Genomic DNA, 21,538 nt, shown 5'->3' with positions numbered 1-21,538 from the left:
AAAAAAAGTAAAAATATTTTTAAAAAGTTCCAGACAAGTAACAGAAAAGGAGTACAACTACATGGTATGAAAGTAATTTTTTATAAGCAAAAGAGGCTTTATTTTATAACAACACAAAAACAATGAGTATGATTCTAGCTTGTGCAAGAATAGTGACAATTATGTATGATGTAATTGTATTAACAAATTTACATTCACTATACATAACATGTCCCAATTTAGAACATAACACGTTAATAATACAGTTTTCGATTGTACTTTATATTTATAAGATAGGCACACTTTATAACTTACAAAATAAATAAAAACAAAACAATGCCTCTTTGAAAATCAATAATAAATATTAATTAGATTTTAATCTAATTTTCATTTGGTTTGGAGAATAAACTATTTAAGCAGGAAATGTAATGACCTAAGCTACATAAAATTAATTATATAATACTTATGTAATACCTCTATATTTAGACTAAAAATTATGCTTCAGTTAAGTATCTAATAATTATCATACCGAAGCATAAAACTTAGTCTCAACTGTGGTGGCTGTGTAAAACAAGAGTTACAATATGAATGATAATATATCAACCAGAGAAAATATGGAACAATTCTGAACTTATATAATACAATTTACAACAGGGATGTCACCACTATTGTTGTGATGTATAAAATTTCCTTGTTAATATGCATCACACACTTCCTTCTTGATAATTAAATGCACGAACAATGCCGGCGATGATAATTGATAAATACATCCCAGTCTTAGTCGCACGGCATTTACTCTAAAAGACTAAGCTTTTTATTTACAATGTTCTAATCTACTACGAGCAGAGACTTAAATATCTGTCCCCTTCACCTTGTTCTAATTCACTTTACAAGTCATACATTCACATATACACATAATTTTAGGCTAAGAAGCTTTTAATTTATATTTACAAGCTGCTTGTTTTTTACTTTTTTATTACTTTTTTACACACCGTATTTATACAATGGGATTAAAACTAAATCGAAATATAAGATGGAGCTGTCTTTGTTCAAATTAATGTTGAAATACTAAAAATACTGTGACAGCACACAACTTAATTCCAATAAAACTACTTACTTATTTATTATCAGGCTTTTAACACATGGGAATAATATCCAGATCACAAATAACTAAAATACAAAAAAGTTAAAAAGGAATTAAAGGAATCCGACGAAGTTCCCTATTAAAAAAAAAAAAAGGTACAAAAAATACAAATAGCAAAATCAACAAATGTTACCAGGTCGATTCAAAAGTGAATGCTATCACAGTTAAGACTCTTACAAATATAAACAATTGGTTGAAAAACACAAATTAGTGCATTACTTGTTCATGTTCAAGCTAACACAACACAACAGCGTAAAACACTTAAAAACACACAAATGCAAACTAACAAATAAAACATAAAAATAAAAAGCATAGTAACATAAAATTGACTATAAGAATAGCATAAAATTTGTAAGGACAAAAATAATTTAGTTTACATAAACTTAAGAAAATAGACACTACAGCAATAAAATTACATTACTGCACATACCTATAGATTAATGTATGTATAATTACATTTATTTATATATATATATTTATATATAAATGATTTTTTTTAAATGTAATTTTATTTGATAAGATCATAAATAATTTTTGTGCTGTATAATCTATTTCCGTTCATTTGTAAGTCTTTTGCTGTTGGTCATGAAATAAGCGTAATGTAAAAACATTGAGCTATAACCCATATAGTTCAATGTTCTAAAGAACCATAATTTCAATCTAATGCACCAGTGTTTTCTTAACAGCACACTGTATCTACTTTCACTTCAATCGATTTCCATGTAAATTAAGAACCATATAAACAGACTTTAATTTATCTTTAAAAATATATACAAAATCTTATTATATTATGAATTACTTTCTTCTTCAGACAAGGCAAAATGTGTTAATTTGACCATGGAAAGAGGCAAAAATATATGTGTATAGATAAACACACAGATTTCACTTCAATAAGAAGCAAAAGTAGAATGGAACCTGGCCATTAGGTCTCCGTTAAGGGTGGCTGTTCTTGCTGCTGCTCCAGGGAGGCTGCTCTTTGTCGAGCAGCTGCTGCTGCAGCAGCCCTCCCAGCACTACTTCTAAGATTTTTCCTTTCTACTACATCACTGATTGGACTTTTTTTCGCTCTCACCTTTTTCTTTTTACTATTAATATTATTATTACTTCCTTCTTCTTCTTTCATAGAATCAGTGGTGCTATCTTCATTTCCAACAACTATATCTTCTTTTTCACCTACATCTTCAACTACAGGATCTAAATGGGGAGGAGGGTCAGGAGGCTGTTCTTGAATAGATGTTGGAGTTGGAGCTTTCAGGGTTACTTCTTCATTTGGTGATCCTTCAACATCACTCTTTATTTTTTTATTAATTGAATGATCTTCAGGTACTGGTGTGGATTCCCTTGTCCTTTTTGCACCTTTTTCTTCTTTAGAAGATTCTTGGGACTGTGATATCCTCATAAATAACTCTGTAGGACTCTTACTTAATGATTCTAAAGTTTCTTTCATTTCTTGTTCCCTAATCTTATTTGTATAACCAGGAACTCCTGCCATTAAATTACGAAGACTATCAACATCTTTAGATTTAATAAATGGCTGCTGCTTATCTCTACCCTTAGTTGCAGATGCTGCTGCTCTTGATAAACTTTCTAAAAGATGAGTATCTTGAGGTAGCATGAACTGTTGTGATAGTGGTGTTCTTGCTCCTGTTCTTTGGTTACTTGAAGATGACTGAGTAGAACATAGTGAACTAGTGATTGTAGATGAGGTCCTACTGGCTAATGATGTACAACTAGCATTGGTTGTTTTAATTCCTCCTCTATTGGCTGTTGATGAGGGAACAGAGGTATTGCAACCTAGAGTCCCATTTAGAAGTGCAAGACTGTCATAAGTATTTGTACTTCCAGGTGCAAATGGATTGAGCCCTCCTAATCCTAATGGTGAATACAATAAATTGGGGTTGGGGAAAAAAAATGGAAGTGAACTTGGTAAATTAGATGAAGCAGATGATACAGGGGTTTTTGAAGGAGTGTCAGGTTTTCTTAACTTTGCAGGTTGCTTAGAAGTACTAGCTCCAACGTTTGTAACAGAAGTTGTGCTATCAGTCATTGCCTGCGAATTAGGATCCATACCAGACAAACTTGGCAAACCTAGCCCTGCAAGGTTTGCAAAAAGGGAACTTGTTAAATTGACATTACCGAGTCCACCCATACTACTTAGAACGCTCATGTTGGGCATACCACCAAAGGGTAGTAAAAGTGGATTTTTTGGATCAAATCCTCCAAGTGAAAGACCAGTAAGCAGCGACGATGGATTTATTCCACTGAGTGATGGGAAAGGTAAATTAGAAGGTGTACTGACAGGAGGTGAAGCTCCAGGTGGACTTGAAAGTAGTGGTGGTCTGCCAGGTCCTTTCTTCCTATCACCAGGAGGAAGACGTTTCTGAAGATCATGAGGTAAATTTCCTCTTTCCTTTACAAGTTCTGCCCATTTAGGATCAACATCGAACATGGGATTTTCTAGTAACCACTGTGCAAGGCGTTTGAGCTGTGGAGCCTTAGAACCAGTCAGCTGAAACAATTTTTTAATTTTTATATCTAGGAATATCAATTGTTAACATCAGACTTTAGGAATAAGTGACAACAGAAAATAATTTCTTACCTTTTTACCAGTTATTCTATTAATGACTGATACATTTTCTTCACCAGTTAATTTCTTCCAGTCTAACAATGTGGGATCTACCCTGGGTCTTCTTCTTCTAGGTGTCAAGAAATCAGCTGTCAGTGGTTGTTCAGGCATAACTCCACTTTGCTCTGCCAGCCATTTGTTAACCTTATAAATATTTAATTTAATTATTCTCACTATTATTTAATATAACATAAAACCACACATATGTAGATAAGTCCAAATCTTCAAAAACCAACTTAGAAGTTAATAAGAACAAAGTATATGTATGTATGTATGGGCAAATGTAAATTTTCTTTAAGTTTATTTTATTCTTATTTTCCATCTTTTAATGTCTACTATATTTTATTATATTTCTTTTTTAATCTACTTTTGTATTATTTTGATTTTGATTCATTGCCTAATACCTTTTAGTAATTCTTGTTTATTTATAATTTTTACTGTACATCTTAATTTTCTTTTCTTTAATTTACTTTGTTAATTTTTGTATAAATTTTCACAAAGTCATATTCAACCACACCTTAGTTCATGTTATATATTCTCTTACTTTGTTACATTATTTTAGTTCTTTTTACTATATCTTCTTCCTTTTATATACTACACACAGTCACCCGACAATCTTCCAAAAAAACAGTTATTTTAAAGTTAATAAAAACAGCTATTTTACAATTAAAAAAAAAAAATGTTTTGATGAGACTGTTAAAATGAAACTTACTGCAAAATTGTTTCGTTCCCTGATTAACTTCAATAAAATTTATAATTCCTAAGATCTTCATAATTGTATTGATGCATGTATTATCAGTTAGGCATAATATGTACATTTGTTTAAGGTTCTTATAACAATATTGAATCTTTAACAAACATCTGAAAACTAAAGTAAGAAGAGTTCAAAGAATAAGGAATGTTTTATTTTTCTCATTTTCAGCTAAGAAACAGCAGGAGAGGATCAGTAAAGAAATAGAAAGTATGCCTTTGCCAAACAACCATGATCGTCCTTCAATGATTATAGATATTCATAAAAAATTGACAACAGGTACAGCAGAATGTTTCACATGATTGAACCAACTACTGAAGGAAAAGGAAGGTCCAGATCTATGAATGAGTTGTTACACTATCTAGATAGATAAATTTACAAAAAATATTAATTAAAAGTAATTACCTTAGCCTCATGGGAATACGAGCTAATTTTGGCTGAAAAATCAGCCACTTTAGAAATATCTGCAATCATAGCTTCATATGTTTTGCGTTGTACTTGTGCAGCAGCAGCTGTTGTAGGCTGAGACATTTTTAATGCTTGTTGTTGTTGAAGTATTTGTTGTTGAAGTTGTTGCTGCTGTTTCAGAAGTAAACTATGTTGCTCTGCCAAATAAGATGTATCCGGAGGTTTGCTAGAGGGCGAAGGACTACTATTAGATGAAGGAGGACCACGTGAAGGAGGTTTGTTGGATAATGTTAGGGTTACACTTGGAGAAACAGGTTTTTTTTCTGACATTTGTTCTTTCGCTGCAGATAATCCAAGCACTATTTCATCTAGCTTTCTCCTTTTTTTCTCTTTACCAACCAATGGCTCTTCAACAGGCTGTGGAATAAATAATTTAAATAGAATTAGGCATTTACTAAAATAAATTTAAGAAACAATAGCATGTTTTTCTTTTCCATGATATAATTCTAGAAAAATACTAAAAGATATAAAGGCATAAATATACAGATATATAAATAAAAGGACCATCCTTCTCAGCTGGACCTGCCCTACAAAGACTCTCAGAGGGCGATGATCCTGTATCACTTTTGAAAAGGCAAGAGTAGACTCAAGATAGTTTAATCGAACAATAATTAAAAAGAACCTGAAATTGGAAAACAACATAAACAAAAAAAAGACAGTTTTCGCCACTTCGAAACAAATTCTTCCAAATTCATAAATTCTTAAGACTCCATCTTTTTACTTATTTTAAAAGCAGTATACTTCTTTGAACTTTTCTTCATTTTTTATTTATTGTGACTAATGTCTAAGTTGGAATACCAAATTCTTTTGTGGTATCAGTAATTTTGTGATCAATGACGAGATAGATGTACCCTACTGGATTTAATGTCTAAAATCAGCAAATTTGGGTCAGAACTAATTAGTACAGTCAAACTAGGAAAAAAAAGGGTAATTAGATGCAAGTTTTTTTTAAAGTCATAAATTCTGTTACACCCCAGCTGAAAATATATCTTAGGTTTGTTGACAGATATTTTAAACTTCATGAAATACATTAAATTAAATTCATATTTACTTAATCGATAAAATTTTCACAATACAATATGGGGATATTAATGTGAGAGGCTCAATAAATGTTTTCTCATTACCTCCCTACGGTATAGAAAGGCCCAACCCAACACCCTTGCGACTGCTACTAAATAATTATAATTCGAAAAATGGTTGCAATAACAGATAACATGAAATATAATATATTTTTAAGTTAAACAATATTATTACACTTACACAATAACATGAAATATAATATAGTTCTAAGTTAAACAATAATACACTTACACAATTTTTCTTTTGCATCAATTTGTTCAGCATATCATCTAATTTTCCTTTACTTGTTTGCTGATGTGGATTTTGTTGTTGCTGTTGTATCTGTTTTTTGTTGGGCATAGAAAAGTCTTGAACCTCTTCCATATAATTATTTGTAGCTACACTTTGAGCGTTGCTGTCTAAGTTTCCTTTTAGAGATCTATAAAAAGTAAAGATAATTATTAAACAACAATTGTTTTCTGACTAAAGAAAAATAAAATGTCAATTGTTTAATATTATCTGATTGATTAATTAAATCGCTGCAAAAGTATACATGAGTGACATTGTAAAGTGGGCTTTATTAAATTAGGCCTTCATATTACAACCCAGAAGAGAAAAGCAACACTAGACACAAAACATTAGCATAAAAAAAAAAACTTGGATGTTCACCATGTTAATGGAAGAAGGGACAAGGTTATGGGTCCCCGGCCAGGATTTTATCAAGCATATAAATATGGAATATTCACTCACAACCTCCCCCAGGCATTTGTGAGGCCTGTGAGCCAATGGGTGGCACTCACAAAAATAGGTGTGAGAGTGACGAACCCACCCTATGAAAACATCGTCATTAGATGCGTGATGTATTTCCTATGTACATCGCACGAGGCCTTGGACCTCTATAGTCTGTCGCACCAATAATAATAAACAGGCTAGATGAATGTTTTATACAGAGTTTAGTTCGGTATGAAAGAAAAATATACAATGAAAAAAACCTAGGAATGTTTCATCAGGACAAATTAGAATCTATTGGCAGCTTCTATTTCATACCTCCAGGGTTATTTTATTGCCTGCATGTTACCATATTGATTATTTATCTTTTTATCAATCTATACCATTATTTAAAACTAAAGGTTTATTTGAACCCCCTTATCTCAACAGTCATAAGTCTGACTAAATAAGCTGTTTTAGTGTTAGATAAGATTGTTTAATGAGGGAGGTTTTAGGTAATATAGCATTATGCTTTGCATCATAGGAATAGATACAGCAATATTTTAATGAAAATTTTCCACATTTATAAGTGGCCGTCACAATGCTTCTTATGGTGTATATGTGCAATAAAAATCAGAAACAACTGTTTAAAGACACTTTTTGCCTAATCAGTTATTTATTAGGAGTAAGCCGTTTTGTATTACTACATATAATTTATATGAATGGAATATGGTCCGGGTGCGGTAAAAAAAAACTCAAATAGTAGATAATTATACTATTTTATTGAGCCAAAGCTGGCTCAATAAAATAGTATAATTATCTACTATTTGAGTTTTTTATACCGCACCCGGACCATATTCCATTCATCTATACACATGGTCAATCAATAGTCTTCCAGTATAAAATTTATATTTTATTCAGTCAATTATGACATGCACCTACTCATTGTGTATATGAAACAGTCACATATATTTCTTATTCACCATGGGTGAAATAACTATTAATATATAATTATATAATAAAATTTATAATGCTAATTTTTTTATGCCTTTCAAGTTCGTTATAAATAAGCTGTTTCTTACTAGTGGTCAAAAATAGTTTGCAGCTGCACAACTTAGTTCATTATAACAAAGGTAATGAAGGAAAATCAGTGTACTTTTCTGAATTTCATTTTGGTTCCCTATAAGGAGGATTTTGTTATATCTGAATTCATAGTAATGAGGATTTACTGTATAATGAAGGAAGATGGTTCGCTTCCCGAACTAATTATAATAAATATCAAATTATTCAGCAGAACAATACAGCTTCTTGCTTATGCTGATGACATTGACATTGCTGGACGCTCTTTCCAAGCTGTCTCTGATGGATTTATGAAATTGGCTGAAGCAGCAAGAAAAATGGGGCTTGAAGTGATTGCAGAAAAGATCAAATACATGTGGTCACAGAGGAAATCCCAAGCCCCAGTGAAGAAATCAGGATCGGAGAATATACTTTTGGAAAAGTCCCCGAGTTTGTGTATCTGAGATTGCTCATAACCCAAGACAATGTTGTGGACTCAGAAATTAAACGAAGAGTCTGTTTGTCCCATGACTTGTCTAAGGACACCAAGATTTATTTGTATAAAACAATTATTCGGCCAATTCTTCTGTATGGCTCGGAAACATGGACTATCTCCAAGTCTGGTGAGCACAACTTAATGGTCTTAGAAAGGAAGATTCTCCGTAAAATATTTAGAGCTGTCAAGGTTGGCCAAATATGGAGACGTCGAACAAACCAGGAGCTCAAAGTTTTATATAAGAAACCAGACATTGTCCAGTTAGTGAGGCTCAGTAGATTAAGGTGGGCAGGGCATGTTGCTCGTATGGCTGAGAGTGATCTGCCAAGGAAAATAGTGACCGATGTAGTACCACATGGAGCAAGACGCAGAGGAAGACAGCGCCTTCGATGGAGTGATGGTGTGAGAGGTGATGCCAGGACCATGATGGGAGTGAGGAACTGGATGGCGGCCGCACAAGATTGTAATGATTGGTGGAGGCTAATGCAGGAGGCCAGGACTCGACATCGAGTTGTGGAGCCGAATTAATAATAATAATAATAATCAAATTATTTTTTGAACTGATTTTATATAATAGTTACCCAGACCCAGAGGAAAGATCAATTGGAGCCATAGTTCCAGGTGATGATGGTACAGATGGGGTAGATTTTTCTGAAGTTTGATGGTATTTCATGTCATAAGGTTGCATTGAAAGCACTCTTGGAGTGGGCATAGAACCTTGATGAGCAGGAGGAGGCTGAAGTCCAGTAAGCGGAGTTGATCGCCTTTAGAAAAAAAAAATTAATCAGTTGAATGTTTTGTACTAAAATATAGAATAAATTTATATTTATAATAGAACAAGAGAAGTCAAATGAAAAATTATGGTAAACAATGAATAAATTACTCTTATAAGAGTAATAAATTTTATTATAAAAAATTCTGTTACTGAATAAGAACTATGGTTTGGCTACGCATCTTTGAATACATAGCAATGTTCAGTTAGTTTTGGGAAATTTAATAATTTTCATGAAGCATAACTTTGACTTAGTGAAGCTGAAACTTTCATTTATTTTAATCGACAGCTCTCATTAAGATTCATTGATATCACGTACATAAACGATTGTAAAGTGGTTATATTGAGTTTAAAAATGGTTGTTAAAAAGCCAAGTTGAAATATAAATATGCACATGGTTAGAAAAAGCAACTTAACTCAATTCTTGCCATTAGGGACATGGCTGGTATTAAGTTGAATGTTAGAATCTCCTATAGATCATGAGGATCAATATATGAATAACAAGCTTGAAACCTTAACTAACAGGTGGTACTACTATAATGACAAAAATCTCTTGTTTGAATATAAAAATAAAAATTGAGTTAATTTAAATACAAATCTAAGGAAATTTGCCAAGATTGAGGAAAAAAGAACCTTTGTTTTAATTATTCTAATTTTTTAACTGCAAAAATATTGTTATTATTCTTTAGTCCCCGAACTGATCCAATAAAAAAAAAAAAGTCAAGCTTCATTAAAACGTAAAATGAAAACATTTAAGTAAAGGAATGCATGTTTATAAAATTGTAAGAAATGAAGCTATATCACTTTTTTTTGCCAAATACAATTTATGTCAATCAAAATAAACGAGCATCAAATTTCCAAGAATGCAAAAAATCAAAGATTGTCTGAGCACTATGTTAACCAGCCATAACCTTTATTTAGCCAATGCCTTTTTTTTTGTTTACCTAACAATTATTGTAATAGTACAATTTAAAAAGGAATATAAAATGGTATTTCATACCTAGATTCTTCAGAGAGAGATTCATCTGTATGATCCCAAGGTGTACTAGGGGAATGCTTCATTGGATGCTGCAGCTGAAGATTGGTGTTGTTTAATAATGCATGCAATTTCGCTGTAAATTAAGATGTTAACACAATATTAGTAACTTTATTAAAACACAAATTGATTTTTTTTTAATTTGCAATGTGAATAAACATTTATTTTAATTGCTGTCACCTTAACATGAAAAATTAATAGATTAAATAACAGAACTATAAATCACAAATTTTCTAATAATAAAATACGTCTTTCAATTCTGAAGTAACACTAATCCACCAGAAAGCAACATGAAGGAATTATTTTATTACTTTCAAATCATATATGAAATTATAAAAGTACACTTCGTGAATAAAAAACAAAGAATAGTTATATAATATAAAATGGAAAAAATTTAAAACCAATTACACTTATAAAGAAGATACCATAAATGGTCCCATGAGACTTTATATTAGATTATAGGCAGAAATCTACAGTAACACTTTGTAATAAGGTCTTCTAGCCAAGAGTGGTATAACTCTTTCGTATTTATAGAACATGAGTTATAAATGAAAAAAAAAAAAAAATCAAAGAAAAATTAAATTCATAACACTATAAATGAGGAAATCAGATTGTTACAATGACAAAAGTTTTGTAGAAAAGTCATCCATTTAGTTGAAAAAAAAAAAAAAAAAACTGCATGATTTTACCTTCCATAAGATTTTTTGTGAAGAGAAAGCACTACTGCATGAAATCTATTTGTTATATGCTACACATTTTTGTTTTCATTTTACTTCAAAATGAAGTACCATGCACCCCGTGAAAGTATTACCTGCTCCTTACTATCACTATCAAATTACAGAATTAGATTTATATGACATCATAATTCCAAGATGACCAGCATATGTAAGATTCACTCATGACATTAAAAATAACTGGTTCCAGGGTTCTCGTAAGCTACATTCGCATAAGACATTTTCTGTAGTGCAAGAAATGAAGATAAAACTTAAGTTATATTAGTGAACCCTTATCAACTTTGTTATATCTTCAACAGTTTGTGAATTATAGTCCAACAAATATGTTATCACTAGTTTAAAACATATGTAATGGCTGAATTCCAAGGGGTTTTAGGTGAAGGATATGTTTAACCATGCAGAATATCTTTATTGTATGTATAATGATTTAATACCGGGTTTACTTTCATATTGCAGTTTGGTTTTTAAGAAAGCACAAAGCATAACGAGAACCTGGGTCCTATAAATGAAAAAGTACATAGACCAAATAAATAAATAAATACAATTATACTAAACAAACCTCTTTCTGTTTCGACATCAATTGCGATATGCCTCTTTCGCTTTGAGCTTGGCAAAGCATGACTTTTAGATCCCCCATGGTCAGTTGTAATAGTTATTACCTCAGAAGGTTCACTATATCCCCGAAGAATATCATCAACATGCTGATTCTGGTCTTCAGAATACGCTGTAAAATTTTTAGAAACAGGCCACTCTTTATGTTCAACGCAATGCACGATATGTTCTAATCGAACTTGGATAGCATGTTCCTAAAAATAAAAATAAATAAATATTAAAATTAATAAATTAACATAATACATTTATGGGAGGATCACAATTAAAATGATAATTTGAATAAAATCAATTGCCAGTAACTTCACTAAAAAAAATTTGAAGCTAAATTTCTATCAGTGATTATTATTGTAATTACAACCTAGATAAACAATCAATTATGTGGGTGTGTGTAGTGGTTTTATCAAATTAACAAAAATATTTAGTCTAAATTTACCACCACCAGAGTTATAATAAAAAAAATATAATAATGTACTAATAATTCTTAAAAAAAAAAACCTTTCTTTGTTTCATAAAGAGTTGGGAAAATTGTTCATGAAAAAATCATGAAGAGAACAAATATAGTATTTGATGAATACTGTAACTGTAATCATCCAAAAGTTGGAGGCTAAACAGGTGCCCTCATTCCTCCTTATTTAGCTTGTTACATTGTTATAAAAAGTGTTGTATGAACCCATATTTCCATAAAAAAAAAAAAAAAATGTATTCATCCTCATGACCACTAATGTAATTAAGGCAGTAGCTGAAAAAAATATTGTTTGTTTAAACAATCCTTGTTTAATGAACAAAACCATGTTCTTATAAATCACCATGAGAAATTTTGTAAATGATGTAACAAATTGATCAGCCAATAACTGATTAACTTATAAAAAATAGTGTCACCAACTGTTTAGGACAAGATTTTATAGAAAATTGGTCCAAGGATATCTCATAAACCTGTCAACGATTCATTAGGGGTTTATTATTATTTTTGGAACAGTCTGTGGAAGAGGCATGCATCTTGTTAAGACTTTTATACCCTCTGTAGAACATATGCATAACAAATTATGCAGTACTAGGAAATCAGACTTTGAACTTTTCTAAAACAACTAGAAACTCCTCCACTCCTTTCGTTTGAACTAAATTCATTGAGGCATTCCAAATTCTTTATTGACCAATTCAGTAAGTCCCCTAACTTTTCTCTGCCAAATATATAACATTTAGGAAAATTATGGTGGGAGCAGATTTGATTCTTTCTCCAGTTAATTTAGCTATCAAACAAAGCAGACTCGCTGAAATTTCCAGTACATTATCTCACAAAATTATATCATATTGATCATAGAAGCAGATGTGTTAAGAGAACATACAAAAAAAATTAGAAGAAATGTTAATTTTATTTTCTCACCTAAAAATCATAATGAGGGCTAATCTGACAAGTCTAACAGAATCACCTAAGTACCCTGGTCTAAATTGTGGAGCGTTGATTTCAATTTCATTTTTATTTGATTCAGAAATTTTTTCCCACGACATTATTTGTCAAATGTTTTTATTTGTCATTTGTAATAATGTTATAATAACCTAAAATATTTTGCTTACGAGAAAATTAAGGATTATTATGAAAATCTGGGATGATCAATAATTTAGTTGTAGGGTGGTTAACATTTCCAGTTTCTAGAAATACAGAAAAAAAAATTTTATCCACTGCTATCGATCACTAAATAGTTAGAAAATAACATTTCCATATATACTCATTGTGCCATAGTTTAGCAATCTTTTAATTATGAAAATCTAAGTACCTGAAAACCCCCTAGATAACCCTGTAACTATTTAACAAATAGAACATATCTTGAGTCTTGTTCCTAATGTGGAGTTTCTTCAAATGTAATATTAAGTTTACTCAAAATATATACTTGTACAATGAAACCATTATCAATACCAACACTGTATAAATAACTAGAATAAAGTACAAGAAAAACTAAAAAAATTAACATAAACCTTTGTAAATATTAAGAAAAACTAACCTTAGGCCATTTGATAGGATTCTGATAACTGTGTGCTATTAATTGAGCAACAGTAGAATCAAGGGAAGTCCTGGGAACTGGTAAGGCTGCTTTGTCCGTGACAACAGTTGTGTCAATTTCTGGCAATTTTTGCATTACCTCAAGTTCTGGAAACATAGCTTTGAACCTTTCTATACCTTCTACATCTTCAGCTTTAAATGTCATTGTTTCAGATTTTGAAGTAACTTTCTTAGCATCTTCATTTCCTTCAGCTATCTTACCGTCAGTTTCAATCACATTTTCTGATTTTTCAGTTTCTGTTTTACATAAATTCTCGCTTTCATTAGGCCTTACCGGGCAGTCATCTTTCTTTTCCTCAGGGGAGTCTTGATTATCATTATTACTTGATACTTCATTTTCCTTCGACAACACAACAGTTTTGTCTTCCTCCTCAGACTTTTTAATTTCTTCTGTTTCATTATTTGACTTATTATCCTGGCTCTCCATCACACTAGGTTCAGATGAGTTATCTACTTCCATAGCAGGTGAATCTTCTTTTTCAGCGACTTTCAAATTTGAATCACAAGTAATTTCAGTTTTATCACATTCACTAGATTCTTCGATAGTAGTATTTTCTTTGGCTATTGATTCTCCATCTGGAGTTTCTCCAACTTTACTTTCATTTTTCTTCTGTGTACTTAAATCGGTACTGATTTCAGATAATTTTTTATTTGTTTCTTCAGAATTTTCTTCGCTCTTACATTCGAGATTTTCTTCCTGCTTTACACCAATCTTTTCTATTTTTAAAGTACCTTCACCTTTTTCTAACTTGACTACTATTTCATTTTTATCTGTTGATAGAATGTCTTCAGGCCTTTCAAGTTTCACTTCATTTTTCAAATTCATAATATTCCTTTTAGTTATTTCATGAAATGAAAGTTCAGGATCATTTAAAATGAAAAAATCAGTGCGTCCGAGACCATGCCTGAAAAAAGAAAAATAATATTAGAAAAGTGAGAACAAATAAGAAGAGTTTAAACAGGTTATGAATATTAATCATTAATTTTTTACAGCAAGAAAACTATTAATCCTTTAAACCTGAATATGTGTAACAAATTATATTTTTTGACTGAGGACTTGAAAAGCTATCTTATGTTCTCCACTATAGCCTGATAGTTACCGAAAACAATTTTCTATTTATTTTGAGGTCTTCAATATTTTATCTTTAAATCTTTTTTAAAAAAATACTGCTTCCAAAATGTAGGCATTGTCACAATATTAATTCATTTCTATTAAGTTATGATTTTTTTTTTTTCACAAAAGTTGAACAACCTCCTAAAATGTCACAAATTAAAAAAAATAATGCAAAGAGCAGAGAAGATGGTAAAATATGGAGGAAAAAAGCAATTTGCCAACTAGAACTTAAAGCGCCTATGAAATAGAGATGGACTATGACAACTGTTACTGTTCCTTAACAGCAATTGATACTTTTAGACACAAGTTTTAACTACCGCCTGCCTCAAATGTTCTCAGTCTAACTTGGGGGCAGTATCAATACTTCAATACTATAACCGATACTTTTGTCTCATATGCTTATTATCATAGATCTTTTTATTTTCCAGTAGAAGTCCATTTGTCATTCTATGCAAGTGAGGTGGAATGTGCTCATACTGTCCCACTTTCTAGTTGTTTGAAACATTTTAATTAATACTCTCCACAGTAACAAAATACTAATTACTATATCAGTATTTGTGATGTTTAAAGTTTGTCCATAAATTTTTTATGTCTGAACTAGGTCAAAACATTAGCTGTAGTAGAAATGTTCAAACAAATTTTCTTTCAGGATTTAAATTTGTATGTCAACTCAAAGAGAAATATTTAGGTCAAACTTAAATTGAAATATTCCTATGACATGAGAAGATAGTACACAGTATGGGGTCAGTAGAGTAATGTAAACAAATAAGAGAAATTCCTTTTATTTGATTTGTGCCAGTGTTTCGGCCTAAATCTCATGGCTCAAATCTAAATGAGGTAACAAACTTAATAAAATGAAAAATAATAAAAACAGTTTCACAAATTATATTATTATTTATTAAGAATTTGAGCACACTTGTTCAGCCTCCACTGACTCACTACCAGTGAGCGGCGAGAGGGATGAGCTGGGATCTTTTGAGCTCTGCTCTACCCCTCACACATGGGGGATAGAGTGGGCTCAGGGATCCTCAGGTCGATTGTGCAAATATTGTATATTAGAGTGTAAATGTGACTAGAGACTATAATTATTTTATTTATTTATTTTTCATATACATAGTTTGATTATGTTCATTTTGTTTATTCTTCTGTTTGTATATATATTTTAAGTTTTTTTTTACTCATTTTATTTTATTTTAGTATGTATGAGATCAATCATCAACGTAACCTATTGCCCACAACTGTGTGGCAGATTGTAATATCTATCGATAAATAAAAAAGTATGAAACAGCAAAAAAAAAAAATTATTTAGAAAGTAACAAACAATATATGGTGTATCTAATTAGCCCAAATTTGGAGAAAAGTTAGGACATCTTTAGCATGGACTAGGTACATAAAAAATGTGAATAACTTACTTAGCTACACCTAGGAGAAGATCCTTGTCATGCTTGCCAGGAATCCACCATTCAGGAATGTCAGCAGATGGTTGGCAAAAATTTAGCCTTTCGTCAAGTTGAGGATGACATAATGTTTCCTCTCTGATTTTACTTAGCAATGAAATTCTTTCTAATATCCTTTTAGCTCTATCCTCTGGCAATGGGTCTAATACTAAGTCGGTTGTTTCTAAAATAAATAAAAATAGAATTATTACGAATAATAGTTAATTATGCTAAAAAGAATTATTGAGATGAGTTATAGAAAATATGAAGGGCTTGGGGCAAGAATGTTACAAGCCACATGATTAAAATTGTTCAGTAGAGAAAATTCTACAATTCTTATTCAATCTTTTAAGTAGTTCCAACTAAAATATTACAGGTGAACGTGTTGAAATGTTTGTTCGATAAAGAAACCCAATAAATAACTTTAAGGAGATAAAAAGGAGGATTTCGCATAAAATATTATTTATAGCACATATTTGGTACGCCCAACTAAAACTAAGATTTTAATGAACCAATATGAAATAAACAATGTTATGACAAAACCTATTATGAGGTCAGAATGAAACATTCCATATATTAGGATAAGTACCATCTTCATGGGAGCTGGAACATCTACGTTGAGCTGGTAGCTCAATAGTAACCCCAAGGACCCGTGTTGGAATCTGGATAATTATTTTCAGTTTTACTGTAGCCATGAGTCAGCCTTGTAAGGTCCACCCAGCATCATGAAGTAGGTGACCTAAATAGAGTAGAAATCTGGTGGTCAAATGTGATTCTGACCTAATCACCTTGCACAACCATTGGTCCAGTAACAGTACTACACCCCTAACACTTAAGGAGAAAAGCGGTACAGGTTTAATTTTTTTTTTTTTATGTAGCATCTTCACTGCAATACAAAACATGAAAGTGCTTCCCACTCGTTATTTAAATAGTAACACTATTCTTATAAACGAGTCAAGTTGAGTTACTATCAGGTGCACTAAGTTCCAGCTCATGTTCTTCCTAGCAGTTATCAGTTACTGAGAACAGCATAAAAATAATTTCGTGGCTTCAACTGGTGCCATTTCTCGGATCATTAACAAATTTTCACTAGTTAACCCTACTTAAATTGATTTATTATTTCCCAGAGATTTGAATTGTAGAGATAAATGCAAAAAGAAATACATATTTTATCAGTTACAGCTGAGAATCAATCCTCAAATTTAATGAATAAATTGATATTGATATACAAATTAGGAAAACAAAAATAAAATTATATTCAATTGAATATTACCTTCTTCAGCAGTTGGTTTTATGCCACATATTCGTTTACACATTCCTGAAAAAGCTAAATAATATTCTGTCAATGTATCATCAAACTTCTTATCAAGTCTTGATAAAGCTCGAAATTTAGTCCAATCAAATTTCTTTTTTAACCTAAAAATAAGAATATTAGCATGAAAACAACAACATAATATATTGTTGGACTAAAGATAGTCCAGACAAAAAAATGATAAATATATAAGACAATATACAAAGTTTCTAGTAAAATCATCAGTTTTTGGAACACTGCAAAAGTTGGATATAAAAGTTATAATACACCTGTCAAGCCTATGAAGCTTGCCTCAAAACCTGCATGCCCTGAATACAATTGTGAAACCTAATAATATAGAAGGACCTACTCTACCAATAGCAGTGACAGAACAATGAATCATCATATACTTTCTTGAGGTACTATCTTTTGAATAAGTCATCCACACACTTACTTCAACATGAGTTTACTGAAGTACTGTTGAGCAGCTCAGAGAAAAATTTGTCACCACTAATAATCATAAAAATTTTTTTAATTATGTTACAATTAATTTATAATAAAATTATACAATAACTATTATTGTATATCTTTTCTTTATGATTATACCATGAATATGTAATGTAAATATGTCCGATTAAGGATTGATAAGTACGCTGTGTAAGATAGCAACCTAATGTATTTAGGCAGCATATATTAATAAAGTATTTCTCTCCCTCCACATCAGAACCAGTACTGCTAAATGTTATATTGACTTATAAGCTTAAAATAAGGTTGAAGTTCCAAATGAGAGACACAAAACAATTTTTTTTTTTTTTTTTATAAATAGTCATGATATTTGGTATTTGAGGTTCCAAATAAAATCTCAACCACAGAAAATAGTTTCCACAGGGGTTGACAAAGGCTAATCTCAGAAGGTATCGATTCCTTTTAGATGTTTATCTCATAATAGCTGCCTCTAATTTAGAAAGTTCTGTTAGGAAGATAACTCTATAACTATTCTTGAAAATGTTCATATCAATAGCATCAGAATTTAAAGCATAGCCAGTTTTCTACCTAAATCCGATCATCGAGGTGACTATACATGCTCTTGATGGGTTCATTTCTATGGTGAATATACCTTTCCTCAACAGTGTCCCCAACAGGCAGATATGCCAAAATCACAAGCTTAGTAATGATTGACCATTAATAATTTTAAATAAGGAAAAATAAATAAAATGAAGATTAAAATAACCAAAAAATGAAATGAGTTAGGAAATTTTTTAAAAAATGAATATTATATATGAGTGACACATGGCACACATCTGCTGGTATATCTTGATAGGTAAACCTGAGCATGTGTGCAAGCCACTGCAGATTAAACTCCACAGGCGTGAGTGAGCAGCACAGGAAACAAGAGAAGAATTGAAATTAAATTCTTTGTACCTGCACAGGCATGTAGACCTGAACGTATGTGTGAGTTTTTGGCATGCCTGTACAGTTTTTAGTCATGTTAGATTTTGAAATTCCTTAGTTTGTTAGATTCTTTTGATAAGTCCTTTAGTTAGTTGGGGCTAAATACTTGAATAGAACAACTAATGACTACTCGCACGTGCTAGTGACTTTTGTGACCATCAGGTCAAGCTAAAAAAATCACAAATGTCTGTGAGGAATGAAAACTAAAGGGTACCACAACCATGAGAAAAAAGATGCAGCTTATAAAACTTATGCCCTCTGACAAACCGACTAAAGTAATTGTATCGTCTTGTTAGCTCGCCATCTCTTGACCGAGTTATAATCTTGTAGTTTACTCTAGCTTGCGCAGGAATACCTTTTCTGTTTACCAAACAGGTATATCGTAATGTGTGTGTCAGTAATGATACATTATTACTTAGAGGGTTTAGAGAAGAGAAGAAAGCAGTCACGTTCAAAATGAAGAATGAACTTCTAATACCATACTGCTAATTTTGAACAGAATTGTTGATAGTAATTTTACCTCATAAATAGATTGATTGATAGCTACAAACTTTTTATTACTTTATATTGAAAGGTAAATGTAAAAAAAAAAAATTCATTCCAATAACACCAAGAAATTTAAATAACATTAATGTTTAATAAATAATAATAGAATAAAGTAAATATCAAAGATACCTATCATATTCTACTCCATAAGTTGATATAGTTCTCAGAAAATCTTGTTCTTCTCGTTTTGACCATTTACGCTGATTCATTTCTATTCTCTGTCTCTCTCTTTCTTTTACAATTTGTTCAAACTTTTCTCTCCGCTCAATTTTCTAAGTTAATTAAAAGACAAATTAGTAAGGGTTATTAAAAAATAGCACAAAATAGATAAAATAAAAATAACATTTCACAATTTTCTATAGATAAGATAGAGTTCCAACTAATATATGTTCATCCTTTCTTTTTGGAATATAATATTTTCTATAATTATAATGCTCATTGTACCTAAATTTGTTCCTAAGTATCAGATAACTCTACTGCTTGCTGCTTATACCATATACGTACCAGGTTTTCTAGGGATGTTCATAATTTTTAACAATTATGTTAATTTGTTTATTAAAACATGTAATATGTTAGTTTATTAAAACATATTGTATTGTATTATGAAAATATTAAAAGCATCTCCAATATATGATATAATGAACAAATTCATTTCAGCTTAAAGATGACAGGTAAGTGTATATAATATTAAAAATATAAATATTAACAACTGAAATAGGAAATAGATTCATTAGAAAGGACTAAAAAATCAACAACAAATATTTATGAATTTAACTAGAGAATAGAACCTATTTGTGAAGATACATGAGAGAGCTAGTAACGTTAAGTTTTTGGACAATATTAGAAATATAATGTAAAATATTATCTAAAGACTTTATAAAAAATAAAATAATACTCATAATAACTGGAGTAAAAGCTGAAATCAATTCTAAATAATTTTAAATAAATACCATAATGATCAAGAGCCACATCAATACAAACAATGACAATAATATAATGATAATTTCTCAACAAATCAAAATTATACAATAAAATTACTAACCCATAAATACATTGCCAGTTGGTGCCAATCTCCTCTAGCTGCCATTAGGGTAGAAATATCCAAAGCATTTTGGCCATCTCCAATGTTTAGCGCTTGCTATAAAGATATATTCAATATAAAAATATATCTAACATTATGACCGAATAGGGTTATCAGTTGAGCTTGTTATAAAGATATATTCAATACAAAAATATATCTAACATCATGACCGAATAGGCTTATCAGTTGCCTATTTTCTCTTTTCCTAATTGAAAAATTTTAAATCTCACATCTAATGAATTTATAATCCAAGAGAAGGGTAAAAAGAAATCTTGAACCAAACAGAAAAGGTATAATGAATAAATTACCATAACTATGTAACCTTCAAATTCAACCCACAAACCATAAAACACAACACTAAAATCGATAGCAAACAAATTGAATAAATATTTTCCTAAGAATTAAGTATAAATATAGCTTAAGTCTCTTTTAAATAATTTTTCATTGAAAAACACAAGTTCAAATGATCATCCATAATGAATATTAATTTGATGACAGTCAAAGTATTTTCAGGAATCACTCAGTTATTAGTATTAAAAAGAAAATGTTACCTCCATTTGGATATTAATAAAAATAAAAATCACGAATCAACATAGCATGTTATTGTTTTAAGCTATGTATTACAAGGGTAAGTCAATATTTATCCGCAATTTAGTTATATCTTTGTTTGTATTGGTAGCTCTGTCGTTTTGTGTTGATGACACATACTTTGTTTATTTGTTGTTATGTCTATCCAAGTTTCAAGCTGGTAGGTTAGTTTCATTATCGCTGTCGTGCTGTTAAATTGTGGCTGCTCCGCTTTCTATTCGCACCAAAGAAGAGCAATGTTCAGTGATCCATTTTTTGTGGTAGGAAGGCATATCAGGGGCTGAAATTCATCGAATACAGAACAGTGTATCTACGACTGGATTGAAAAATAGTCACACAAGTGTTACGCACAATGAAGGAGCCAGATGACTGTTTACCGCCACAAATGAAAAAACATTGAGCGTTTATGTGAAATGGCGCTCTTAGATAGACGAGTTACTATTGACGAAGTGGAACATCATCTGCAAATTAGTCATGGTTCTGCCAACGAAATCATCCACAACAGAATTGGTTTTCTTAAAGTTTTGCAA

General features: G+C 31.0%; 1 protein-coding gene across 6 annotated transcripts in view; it reads right to left on the bottom strand.

Annotated features, from left to right (window-relative positions):
• Positions 1-6: 6 nt before the first annotated feature.
• Positions 7-21,538, bottom strand: part of kis (kismet) — a 95,568-nt gene continuing 74,036 nt past the window's right edge. For 5 of the 6 annotated variants that reach the window (XM_014428084.3, XM_014428065.3, XM_014428106.3 and 2 more), the window contains 12 exons: positions 20,382-20,477; positions 19,469-19,611; positions 17,324-17,466; positions 16,027-16,234; positions 13,442-14,405; positions 11,392-11,638; positions 10,063-10,174; positions 8,872-9,054; positions 6,280-6,466; positions 4,906-5,325; positions 3,723-3,893; positions 7-3,632 (listed from right to left, as the gene is read on the bottom strand). In XM_014428084.3, coding sequence (XP_014283570.1) covers positions 2,046-3,632; positions 3,723-3,893; positions 4,906-5,325; positions 6,280-6,466; positions 8,872-9,054; positions 10,063-10,174; positions 11,392-11,638; positions 13,442-14,405; positions 16,027-16,234; positions 17,324-17,466; positions 19,469-19,611; positions 20,382-20,477 — 4,461 coding nt within the window. In that variant the 3' untranslated portion in view covers positions 7-2,045. The remainder of the gene's footprint in view (positions 3,633-3,722; positions 3,894-4,905; positions 5,326-6,279; positions 6,467-8,871; positions 9,055-10,062; positions 10,175-11,391; positions 11,639-13,441; positions 14,406-16,026; positions 16,235-17,323; positions 17,467-19,468; positions 19,612-20,381; positions 20,478-21,538) is intronic. The other variant, XM_014428088.3, reaches the window with a different exon arrangement.

This window comes from Halyomorpha halys, unplaced genomic scaffold (assembly GCF_000696795.3).
Source record: "Halyomorpha halys isolate HHAL.00 unplaced genomic scaffold, Hhal_1.1 Scaffold33.1, whole genome shotgun sequence".
NCBI lineage: Eukaryota > Metazoa > Arthropoda > Insecta > Hemiptera > Pentatomidae > Halyomorpha > Halyomorpha halys.
This window is presented reverse-complemented; position numbering and strand designations above follow the sequence as displayed.